This window comes from Podarcis muralis, chromosome 11 (genome assembly GCF_964188315.1).
Source record: "Podarcis muralis chromosome 11, rPodMur119.hap1.1, whole genome shotgun sequence".
In the NCBI taxonomy this organism is placed as follows: Eukaryota; Metazoa; Chordata; class Lepidosauria; order Squamata; family Lacertidae; genus Podarcis; species Podarcis muralis.
In genome coordinates, this window is record NC_135665.1 from 2,067,019 (window position 1) to 2,080,065 (window position 13,047).

Genomic DNA, 13,047 nt, shown 5'->3' on the forward strand with positions numbered 1-13,047 from the left:
AACAGAAGTCATAAACAATAAATAAAGTACATCAAAAGGTACACAACCTAATGGAAAACAATTTCCACATAAATCATAAAATCTAAAACTAAGAATACAGCATTAATATCAATTACAATTTAAAATGACATAGATAAAAAATAAAAAATAAATTTAAAAAACAAAACGGAGCCCTCTCTGCCCAGAGGGAAGGAGGCAGGCAAGGCCCGACACGAAAGAGAGACTGAGTATCCACTGAGCCTTTGAATTCCCCCCCCCCCCCGCCAGGGTCTAGGCTGGGGGGCTTGATGTGGATACACTGTGTTAACAGAGTTGTGAGGAATGCTTTTTTTCTTAAAAAAATGTTGAGGGGTACTCTCATTTTCCTACTCACACTGAAAAACTGCCCTCAATGAGACCAAACTTAGATTCACAAAATGTTTTGGGGTATGCGTCCCCCTGCGTATCCCCCCCCCCGAAAAATCACTGGTTGTGAGTCACCAAATATGCTCCCGGGGGTGTCTGGCCCTTCACACTCTAGAGACTCTTGTTGGTTTGGTGAAAGGGAACAGAATAAATATGGTAAAATAAAAGGAGAATTTCCTTGATGCCTCGATCCAATCAATCAATCAATCAATCAATCAAAACCAACACTATATTACGGCTGTAGACCAGCATAAGGAGCAGTGCTGGATTTATGTATAAGCTAGACAAGCTCTAGCTTAGGGCCCCACTCTCTTGGGGCCCCCAAAAAATTTAAAGAAAAAAAACTGTATGTACATTTCCAAAACATAAGATAAAAAACAAATAAAATAAAACCTACACACAGCAACAGTGTTTTGTGTTGTGTAGACTCCTATGATGTAAGTAATGGGCATATATAGCATATATTCAACACAAAAACCAGTGATAATTTGTTGACAAAGGGCAGCTGGACATATAAAGGGCCCCATTACCTTCAGTAGCTCCTTAGGGCCTCATCAAACCTAAATCTGGCCCTGATAAGGAGGGAGGGGTACAATAATTAAAAATCATTAAAAATCTAAAAAAAAACACACAACTCACTAAAAAGAGTTAAAACAGAATATATATATAAAAGTCCATAAGAATCCAAGTAAGTCTGAAAGAAGGGTTAGGAACATCAGACAAGAGTGAAAGAGCGTGAAAGAGGAGTGCGGCACATCCGTTGCATCTTGAGCTGCTCTGCAAAATCTGGCAAATTTGTATGTTATAGTAGGATTGGCAATCTGAAAGCAGCAAGGAGGTATAGAATTGTCCTGTGCGCCCTCGGTACTTATGCAGTGATGGTAAGATGATTTGATGCCTTGATCCAGGTTTGGGGAAAGTACTACAGTGGTACCTCGGGTTACAGACGCTTCAGGTTACATACACTTCAGGTTACAGACTCCACTAACCCAGAAATAGTACCTCGGGTTAAGAACTTTGCTTCAGGATGAGAACAGAAATCGTGCTCCACCGGCGCGGCAGCAGCAGGAGGCCCCATTAGTTAAAGCGATGCTTCAGGTTAAGAACAGTTTCAGGTTAAGAACAGACCTCCGGAACGAATTAAGTACCAGTACTTAACCCGAGGTACCACTGTATTTGGTGAGAGATTTAAAATCACAAAATAAAGCAAAGTAAAGTGTGGAAATACAGGCTGTTGACCTTTAAAATATCCCCTTCTAAGTTGCTTCCAAAGTTCCCCACTTCCATTAGCAAAGAAAGAGCATGCCCTCAACATTTATCTGATGAAAATAGGGACGTCCTGTAATAATAATAATAATAATAATAATAATACCCCACCCATCTGACTGGGTTGCCCCAGGACCAATGGTCAGCCAGGCTGGGTACTGCCTGAGGGTCCCAAGGACTCTGAAGGGGTCCTGACTAGCCCGATGCACCTGTGCTACCATTTCTGCCCGGGGGGGGGGGGCGTCTTAGCTGTGGACGGGCAATGGTGCATCTTTGGAATGGGAGCAAATTTGACTTCCATTTGCAGTGGCTGCCCACCACCTCAATCTACCCAACATGCATGCCCCAGTCCATAGATATATAAAATCCATAGAATTCAGGTTATAGATCTATGAAACGTAAGCAGAAAAAGGTGTTGCCCAGTTGTGGCCACCTTGGGAGGCGGGAGGTTGTGAGTGGCTCTTGGAGCATCATGTGAAAGACTTCCTAAGGACTGGCCCTGGTCTTCTCCAGCTGTGGTGTAGCATGATGTCTGAATGCAGCCAATATTAAGCAGCTCTTTATAAACTTGAAGATCTACATTGGAAAATATCCAAGTTAGCCCTGAATACTGGAAGCATGATAAGCTACCAAAACATGATAACAATCTATTTGTGTAGGTTATATGCCTGTTATTTAAGCAATCGGAAAAACCGCTTGCTTAAAATAGCAGTTCTTTCTTTGTTGCCTAATTATAGGTTCTTCACAAATACCATGATCCTCTTATTTTTCTATTCATAAAAATGTAGCATTAAACTTTTTGAAGCGTTATCTTGAACTGACAAAATTCAGTCACAGTACTGGCTTCTTTTAATGTTGAAATCTAAATAAATGATTAAATATTTGGGAGGTTCCAGCATGTCAGCATGCTAAAGGGGGACAATAACTCAACAATACAGTATATTAAAGGAAAAATAAGGCAGTATATCCCAGCCCAGCCCCCTTTTCTCCCTACAGCAATGGACTGTCATTGAATTTATGCATGGTATCTTACTTGACAAGAATATTCTTTCCATGGGAATTAAGGTTATCAAGCATCCTCAAACAGTTACTTTGCATATGATAAGATCTGGTGTATTGATCCAGCAGAAACATCTGAACAAGATAAGCTTTGTTGATAAGAGTTGTTGTGAAGGTCATGGGGGCTGCTTGCAATGTTTCATTTCAGCAGCAAGTGTAGATACGAAAAGAACCGGAGAATAGTTACAAATGGGCAGCTTTCTAATGCTGGCAAATTCAAATAGTTCCCAGGCATAATTTCTCTATGTCTGATACAAATTTACAACACTTCCTATGAACATCCATCCATTATTGAAAAAATTGACAAGAGATGTCTGTTCTGAAAAAAATTGGGATACTTATTTGGTGTTATTTTGCTTATTTTAGGCCCCTTTGGTTAAACTCCTTATTTCTGGCTACCTAATACAGTATGTATTTATATCCAGAGATGGCAGTATGGCAGGTATGTATATTAAATCATGCACAAGTGACCAATACCTATGAGACCCTGTTCCCTGCCCTTCCTACAGGCCTTCTTTGCACCCTGGAGACCAGAAGCACAACCCATTTACTCCTGCATGGTCCTTGGGCTTGTAAACCCAACCACCAGCACTTGTGGCATCTCAAGGTTATTACAGTGCATCAGAGCCACATATTTATAAAAACCCAGATTCACCTAGAATAGCCAGCTTCCAAACTGACTTGAATTTTTCATGTTATGCTTCACTTATGAACAAAAAAAGAAAGACAAGATGTCTGCATGCACATTAATGGAGCCCAAGACTCCATGAAATTGAGCACTGGATTTGGTCTGAGAGAGGGAACCGAAAAACAGCCACAGAGAGAAAACTAACCAGCCTAAAGTCAGAAGAAAACTGCCCGTCGGGGAGGGCTGATTTAATAACTTCCACACTACAGCATTTTGAAGCACAAGCCCGGCATTCAATCTACCATGTTTGTTTGTTTTTAAAGGGAAAGACAGCTTGGGAGTGGGGGGCTGTGGATCTGATCTCAGCAGTGGTGCTGCTGCAGCAGCAGCAGGGGATGTGCAGAAAGTATATTCCTGTGCGGCTTCTGCTATTCCCTATTATTCCTATTATTCTCCTTCCCCAGGGGAAGAGGAAAGAGGAGAATTCCCACGGAGGGGAATAAAGTTGTGTGGGTAAATGGCACCCAGATAAACAGACCTGTGAACTATTCCTCATTCCAAACCACTTCCAGTTGTCCCTTGTGCTTCAGAAGCCTGACTGGCTTCAACGGAAGTTGGGAATTGAGGGTCACAGTCCTGTGCTGTGGAAGACTTTTCAGTTGATATTCAGGAGGTATCCTCGATATTCACTTGCAGGGGACTCTTGAAGACCTTTTTATGTCAACTGCCCTATTCAGTTGCTTGAATATTATTAAGATAAGCCAGTTATGGTTATGATTATTTTGCATTGTTTTTTATGGTATTTTTTTAACTACACTAGTATCCAGTTATTGTGGTTAAAAGTTTTATTATTTTGGAAAATAAATTTTTTATTTCAAAAAGAAACAAGAAAAAAAGAATGGGCTTTTTTTGCAAAAAGGCTACAGCATGCTATACAATTATGGGATGCTAATAGGAACACAACCACAACTCTCTGTTCTTGGCAATGAGTAAATAAAATCTAACATGCAAAAGAGACGGGGAAGGAGCTTCTTCTCTCATGCATGCCAACAAGAGATGGGATTTTCTTGTTTCCCTTTAGCTAGAGACTAATTAAATGCTTTCCCATGCTTCCTTAATATGGATGTGTGCTCCTGGGACTCAACAGTCTTTCTCTGAATGCTAGTAGGCATGCATCTGCCATCTAAATTCCTGTCTTTGTATGACCATAAGTAATTTAACAGAATGGTGCTCTTACATTCACTGAAGCCAGCAGCACAGTTAGAAAGAAAAGGCCAACCCACACGACCGAAGGCCAGGCCACGGTCAGGCTGCCTAAATGACAAGTGAGTGACTTGTGATGATTTTTAATTTGACCTGTAACATTTGCTCAATATCACTGCTTTATCATGTATGACAACTCATTATGGGTCATTTTGTCAATCAGTGGTGGCTTTGCCCAGACAAACAAGAGTTCCTTGATGGTAACAGAGACATCTTCATTGACAGCAACACCCCTGGATTAGACATCATTCACAGTCTGCAGTTTCACCTACAGCAGTTTTGTTTTCTGTGGATACAACATTAGCTCTTATATGTCATTTTATGAGCCCTGACTGAATTAATTTTGGAATGGAAATGGGCTCATCAGACCTTTCCCAGATAAGATAAAAAGAAATTTGAAATCAATATTGTGGAAGGTTACTGAGGTTTACTAGCTAATACAGTGGTACCTCGGGTTACATACACTTCAGGTTACATACGCTTCAGCTTACAGACTCCGCTAACCCAGAAATAGTGCTTCAGATTAAGAATTTTGCTTCAGGATAAGAACAGAAATCGTGCTCCGGCGGTGCGGCAGCAGCAGGAGGCCCAACTGTTCAGGTTAAGAACAGTTTCAGGTTAAGAACGGACCTCCGGAACGAATTAAGTACTTAACCCGAGGTACCACTGTAGTGGCATTGGCGACTCAGATTCTATCATGTCTTTCAGACTGACTCTCACCAACTCAGTGTTGTTGGAGTTCTGGGTAAGTTATGTAATTAGAAGCCTTTAATACATTTCAGCCTCCAAAATTATAACTGTGGCTTTGTCCTTCCAGCTTCTGTAAAGCCAAAAACCAAACATACTTAAAAAAGAGTAAAATATGTTTAATGTAAATAATTTTGCACTGTGAATCATTATCAGTGGGTGAAACATTATTACATGCTAAAACTTTCTGTACATGGGCTGAGGGCTTGGCAACACACAATCTACTTACAGGGATAAAGCTTTTTAAAAATACTCATGTGGCTCTAAGCCATAATTTTAAAACAAAATAGGTTGAATTTGTTATCTTTTGTGATCCTGCTTAGTTATGCCAGTGACCATAAAACATTTCATACAGTTTTATTTACTTTCTCTGTTTTGTACACCACTAAGCTCATTAATTCCTGCCAACCTAGCAGTTCGAAAGCACGTCAAAGTGCAAGTAGATAAATAGGTACCGCTCCGGCGGGAAGGTAAACCATTTCCAGCACTGCTCTGGTTCGCCAGAAGCGGCTTAGTCATGCTGGCCACATGACCCGGAAGCTGTACGCCAGCTCCCTCGGCCAATAAAGCGAGATGAGCGCCGCAACCCCAGAGTCGGCCACGACTGGACAGAATGGTCAGGGGCCCCTTTACCTTTAAGCTCATTGATATGGTTAAATAAATGCTAAAAAATAACAATGTTAGCAATCTGAACTTGCAATCTGAACATAGCTGGGGGTTTTTATGGCTACCATTATCATTTCTGTGCCAGGGAGCCCCCTCTGTTTAGAAAAGCTTTGCAGTCTGTCAAGTCCATCATCAAGATCTACTTCATCAAGCAATGGTGACCCTAAACAATCTCAGGCTTATCTTCCCTGTCCCATGCATTGCCATTTGGTTTGATTTTGCCCCACCACTAATAATTCAACACTCTTCTTACTGATGCTGCCCTTGATTTCTTCATGCAAGGCCCTGGGGCAGGGATTGCATCTTGCATTGCATCTTGCATAGCTCCTAGCATGCTGCTGGAGGCAAATTGTTAAGCAGCAACAGCATATACACAAAAAGAATAACACCACTGGTTTCAGAAAATGCACATTTGGAATTCAGATTCTGAAAACAATATTTAAATGCTTCCAGCCAGGCCTAAGGTAATATAATGTGATGGATGCATTTTTGATGCTCTGTGAATAATTTATCCATAACTTAAAGTCCAATGAAACTTCTTAATTGAGTTAATAACATTATACAGGTAAGGCCAATGGAAGCTATTCCTACAAATTTAAAGTTTTAATGTAATTCCCATTTTATTTGTTCTTACATTTTACTTAAATCGCCTTTTAATCAGCTGTTTGTGGCTGGTCTTATGGACTCTTTGTGCCCAAGTCTCCAGTTACACAGATGTACATGTAAAAGACAGAATGGTTTCTAACTGACATCCACCGAAACACAGTTTTAGTTCACACAGATGTAACGTAACCAGTCTCCAAACCATGGGCTGGGGATTGGGAAAGTGCTACAGATTTGCATTTTAGTAGGGTTGCCATACGTCCAAGATTTCCTTGACATGTCCTCTTTTCCATGGCCAACATCTCCGGCCAGGCCGATTTTTACAATTTACAAAAAATGTCTGGATTGCTGTTGTTTTTACGTTTGGGCATCTGCCTGCTCAAGGGGCTCCCGATCCTCAGCTGAGTCAGCCCTGATGTTCCCCCCACTTGCATGCAGGAGCACTGGGGCCTCTTTGCACAGCTCAGCTGGGAAGCAGCAGGCTCCCAATCCCCAGCTGAGCCGTGTGTGTGTGTGTGTGTGTGTGTGTGTGTGTGTGTGTCCTCTTTTTTGCTCTTCCAAACATAGCAACCCTAATTTTAGATTCACTCTCTTGTGCATGAATTCCCTCTCCCTTCCAAGGAGGTTAAACGTCAGGTAAACATGTCACTAACTATGGATAAGTCTAACCAGGATTGCCCCAAATTGCAGTTTGCAATTGCCCTCCTAAGTGTGGTTTCAGCTCATGGCTTTGAAATATTCCAGGCGAGCCTTAGAGAAGCCAGAGGTTGGGTAATGCAAATCTAACACAAACTATGGTTTGAGCCATGGAAGTTAGAAAGATGGACTGCATACCACTGCAGGTCCCCCAATCTCCAAACTGAGATTGAACCTTATTTATGCACCAAGCCGGTATGAAATTGGGCTTCTGTGTTTCATGCCTAGAGAATGTGCTTGCATACCAGTTCCTTCTTCTTCATGCATTCCATGAGGATTATGAAGAGATGCTGGGCCTGGGTCCGGGTATAGGTGAAGGTCTTCTGAATGGTGACAAGCAATTGGTCCCTCAGAGATTCATTGATAAGTCTGAAATTCAAAAGGGGGCATTGAAAATCCTGGAACCAAAATGTTGACCAATAAGAAGTGCTTTGGGCAATCTCTCTTTAAAAAGCAAATTTCTGAGAGAAGGAAAACACAGATACTGCATTGAAAACACTGAAACCCGTGTTTAATAGAAAAATTAAGCAAATCCCCATAATTTATTTCTGCAGGTTATTTTGCAATGTTTATTACTTTGCACAAGTTAGTCTGCTAATTGTTCTAATCTTGAGAAGCAGAGAGAAGCTGAGCCTTGCCTATGACCACTGAAAGTGTTTGTCAGAAATCCCTCTCACTTTGGAGATTTCATCAGATATTGCCAACCTTCTTTCAAGCTAGAATTTGCTTTAAAAAGAACAATAAAGAAAACAGTGACATGTTAGCCCTAATGCCACACACTGCAGTTTGCCACACTTGCAGAATCATGCCCTGCATGAAGTCCTGGAGGGGAAGTGAAGAGGGTAACCACACATATGCAAGATTATGACAAGCTAGTCCATTCAGAAACTGCCAAGAAACAAAAATTTAAAAAGAATTGCTGTGTTTGAAGAAAGACCTGCCTTTTGAACAACAAGTCTCTGTTGCTTCAGAATCATGGTATCAATTTCCACATTATCACCTGGCAAAATGGCTTGGAAGCTATTGCTTACCAGGGATTTCTTAATGAATTTAGGCTGCAATTGACAAGCTGGGGTCCAATGCTATCTTGTACTGACTTTTACCAGCCCAGCTCTATGTGGATCCTACTCTTAGAGACTGGAAAAAACCATTATGTAATGGAGAAAAGCAGCCATCTGGCCCCACAAGCAGGACTGTGGTTAAGTATCCATGCAAAACTGGTTACAATGCTCTTCAGATATCCCCAATCTAGCCCTCCTCAATCTGGTTTCCTCCAGATGTTTTGAACTACAACTCAACTCCTATTATTCCTGACCATCTGCTATACTGGCTGATAGCAGTTGCGGGCAAAAACACCAGGTTGGCGCAGGTTGCATGACATATCTTGCTTTGCATGTCAAGAGTATCTCATATATTAGTTTCACCTTTTAAGTTGAATTACTGAAATAAATGAACTTTTCCATGGTATTCTAATTTTCCGAGTTTCACCTGTACATCATTTTCATAATATTTTCTTTTAACACTGTACATGCAGTGAACTTGACCCCTTTCTTCCACAATCTTTCCCAGTCTTCAAACATTAAATTATGTCCCACATCTCTTGCCCAATCTATCATCACTGATTTAACTTGCTCATCCTTTGTATGCCATTCCAACAGTAAATTATACATTTTAGACAAATTTTTAACTTTAGAGTCCAGCAACTCCATTTCCAACTTAGTTTTTTCTGAAGCAAAACCATTTTTCTTATCTAGTTTATACAATTCATTGATCTGGTGATAATGTAACCAATTTATCTTATCTTTGATTTGATCAAATGGTTTTAATTTATAACCTTCTTTGTCTTCCAATAACAGGTCTGAATATCTCAACCACTTGGTTTCCATATTTAACTTTTTCTGGGCCTTCGCCTCCATTGGCGAGAGCCATCTGGGTGTCTTCCTTTCTAAGAGATCTTTATATTTTATCCACACATTAAACAAAGATTTCCTAATTACATGGTTTTTAAAAGCATTATGGGCCTTTACTTTATCATACCATAAATATGCATGCCATCCAAACACATTGTTAAATCCCTCCAGATCTAAATCATCGGTGTCTTCTAGTTGTATCCATTCCTTAATCGAGCAAAGTGCAGCTGCTTCAAAATAGATCTTCAAATCTGGCAGGGAAAATCCCCCTCTTTCTTTAGAGTCTGTTAGTAATTTATATTTAATTCTGGGTTTCCCCCCCTGCCAGATGAATCTAGATAAAGCTTTCTGCCATTCTTTAAAACATTTCACATTGTCTATAATTGGGAGGGCTTGAAACAGAAATAATATCTTTGGCAATACATTCATCTTAACCACCGAAATCCGGCCCATTAGTGACAATTTTAAATCTGACCATATCTCTAGATCTCTCTTAATTTCATTCCATAGTTTCTCATAGTTATCTTTATAGAAATTCAAATTTCCCCCTGGCAAATTGACTCCCAGATACTTAACTTTTTTCACAAAATCTAAGCCCTTCTTTTCTTGTAATAATTTTCTTTCATCATTATCCAGATTTTTCTCTAATACTTTGGTTTTATCATATTTAAATTAAATCCCGCTACCTGTCCGAACTCCTGTATCAACTCCAGTGCTTTTACTGCACTGGAGTCTGGATTCTGTAATGTCAGTACTAAATCATCAGCAAAGGCTTTTAATTTATATTATTTGGATCCTACTGTAATACCTTTAATTTGTTCATCTTTTCTTATCATACTTAACAAGACCTCTAGGACCGAAATGAACAACAGAGGGGAAAGTGGGCACCCTTGCCTGGTTCCCTTTTCAATTCTAATTTCCTCTGATACCACATTATTTACAATAATTTTAGCTTTTTGTTCATGATAGATCACATTAATCTCATTTAAAAAGTCTTGACCAACCCCCATACTTTCTAAATTATGTAACATAAAACTCCAAGATACATTGTCAAAGGCTTTCTCCACATCAATAAACATTAACATTGCTTTACAGTTCTTTCTTGCTTCCAACTTTTCCAATATATCTACAACATTCCTAATATTATTTTTCATGTGTCTTCCAGGCATAAAACTGCCTGGTCCTTATGTATATATTCAGACAGAACCTTCTTTAGCCTGTTAGCCAGTATATTCGCAAAGATTTTATAATCCACATTAAGTAGGGAGATTGGTCTGTAATTCTTGACATTGGATCTATCTTGATCTTGTTTTGGAATCAGAGTAATATAAGCTTCCTTCCAGGTTTCAGGTGCTTTGCCCCCTCCTAGAATCATATTGCATACCAATGGTTGGATAAGCCAATCTTTCTTATAGTATTTTGCTGATAGACCATCTGGTCCCGGGGCCTTGCCAAGTTGCATTGAGTTTATTGCATATTCCACTTCCTGGCTTGTAATTAGTCCCTTTAGTAGGATCTTTTTATCTTCAGGAATCTTCTGCAAACCATTGGTTTTAATAAATTGCTCAATTTTAGCCTGGTCCTCTTTCTCCTTTTTATACAGTTGTTTGTAATACTTGTGAAAACATTTTCTTATGTCCACAGGGTTCTTCACAGACTTTCCTTCTGTTACAATATTTGTGATAGTACTTTGCTTTTGCCTCTTTTTTAATTGCCAAGCTAAGAGTTTCCAACATTTATTTGCAGATTCAAAGTTCCTTTGTTTCATCCTCCTTAGTTTCCGTTATAGTTCTTGATTTATAATCTGTGAATATTGAATCTGTAAGGCTTTAATTTCCTTTTGTATCTGCAAATTCTTTGGGTTACCTCTAAGCCTCTTCTCTTTGTCTTTTAGTTGTTCCAAAATTTTATCTTTTTTCTCATTCTGTGTCTTTTTCCTAATTGAATTTTGTTGAATGAGAAATCCTCTCATTACTGCTTTGCTGGCATCCCAAATAACCCTTGTTTCCGTTCCCTGATTCATATTAATTTCAAAATAATCCTTTAAGGCTTTTTGGACTTTATTTACAATTTGGGTACTCCTCAACAAATCATCATTCATTCTCCATCTGAAGGAACCCTGTAAGGACATTTTCAGATCCATAAAACTGCATTGCGGTCTGAGCAAGTTTTAGGGCAAATTTCCGTTTTTAATACTTTACAAGCCAAGTCTCCTACAGATTCTTGGGCTCCAAATACTTAGGGGATTATAAACAGGGCACAGCAATTATGGGGAGGCCAGTGCAGTGCTTTTAGGGTATACCATATGTTACATGCCCGCATTGAAGGATAAGGTTCAGAGGTTGATGTAGCTGCTGGAGTCGGACTTAGCATTTCTCCAAGATTCAGGGGCAGTGATCATGACCAAAACCACCATGTGCTAGCTTAAAGAGAAATGACCTAGCCACTATGATACCTACTGTATCTTGGTAACACACAGTTTTTAACTATATTCATATTGATAAAGGGTGGGCAATATATATTCTAAACAACAAAACCGATAATAGTAGCTATAATTTGCAGTAACAAGACCTGAAGATCCAAGGCTGGCTAAGGCTGGGCTAGAGGGACATAAAATAAATGTTGCCCATTTTTCACATTTTAGCCCTCCAAATACTTAGATATTTCCCATGCCAGTCAAGAAGCCTGGCATGGGAGAATTTAAAAATATTGTTAAGAGAATCACTTATCCCCATTTAGGGTGGGTGGCTTTGCTTCACAGAAGTTTGACACCAGAACAAAATACTCTATGAATATTAGTTCTTGTTCCAGATTTCCTAACCGTGAAATGGTCAGTCACCAATACTATTCATTTGCTTACTTGGAAGCAGCACTGCCAGTCCTAATACATGATGAACTTCTGTTGGATTTAACAATTCAGAAAAATGTATCCCTCGAAGTGTAAAAGCTGTCATACTGTGGTAGCTGTTTTCTCATTTAAAATCTCATTCTTTCTCATCTTCTTAAATGCATCACATTCTGTAGTAAAAGCAAATGAAATCAAATAGGGAATAGGATCCACTGAAGCTGTTCAGAAATTGTTTTCTACATTGCCATCCTACATCCTTCTGGACCGTCTAGAGGGGCTGGGAGCTGGGGGCACTGTTATACAGTGGTTCTGCTCCTCCCTCCTGGGCCGTGTTCAGAAAGTGGGAAGGGGGATGAGTGTTCAGACCTCTGAGCTCTCACTTGTGGGGTGCCTCAGGGTTCCGTCCTCTCCCCCATGCTTTTAAACATCTATATGAAGCCGCTGGGAGAGATCATCAGGGGGTTTGGACTGGGTGTCCATGAATATGCAGATGATACCCAGCTCTACCTCTCTTTCAAATCAGAACCAGTGAAGGCGGTGAAGGTCCTGTGTGAGTGCCTGGAGGCAGTTGGAGGATGGATGGCAGCTAATGGATTGAGGTTGAAGCCTGACAAGACAGAAGTACTGTTTTTGGGTAACCAGGTGCGCAGCCTGGGAGTCATTTTGGACTCACAGCTGTCCATGGAGGCGCAGGTCAATTCTGTATCCAGGGCAGCTGTCTACCAACTCCACCTGGTACGCAGGCTGAGACCCTATCTGCCCGCAGACTGTCTCGCCAGAGTGGTCCATGCTCTGGTTATCTCTCGCTTGGACTACTGCAATGCACTCTATGTGAGGCTACCTTTGAAGGTGACTCAGAAACTACAACTAATCCAGAATGCGGCAGCTAGACTGGTGACTGGGGGCGGCCGCCGAGACTACATAACACCGGTCTTGAAAGACCTACATTGGCTCCC

General features: G+C 40.4%; 1 protein-coding gene across 3 annotated transcripts in view; it reads right to left on the reverse strand.

The window, feature by feature from the left end:
- Positions 1–13,047, reverse strand: part of LOC114606747 (transient receptor potential cation channel subfamily M member 3) — a 353,577-nt gene that overhangs the window by 80,442 nt on the left and 260,088 nt on the right. For all 3 annotated transcript variants that reach the window (XM_028749279.2, XM_028749278.2, XM_077935948.1), the window contains exon 8: positions 7,579–7,702. In XM_028749279.2, coding sequence (XP_028605112.2) covers positions 7,579–7,702 — 124 coding nt within the window. The remainder of the gene's footprint in view (positions 1–7,578; positions 7,703–13,047) is intronic.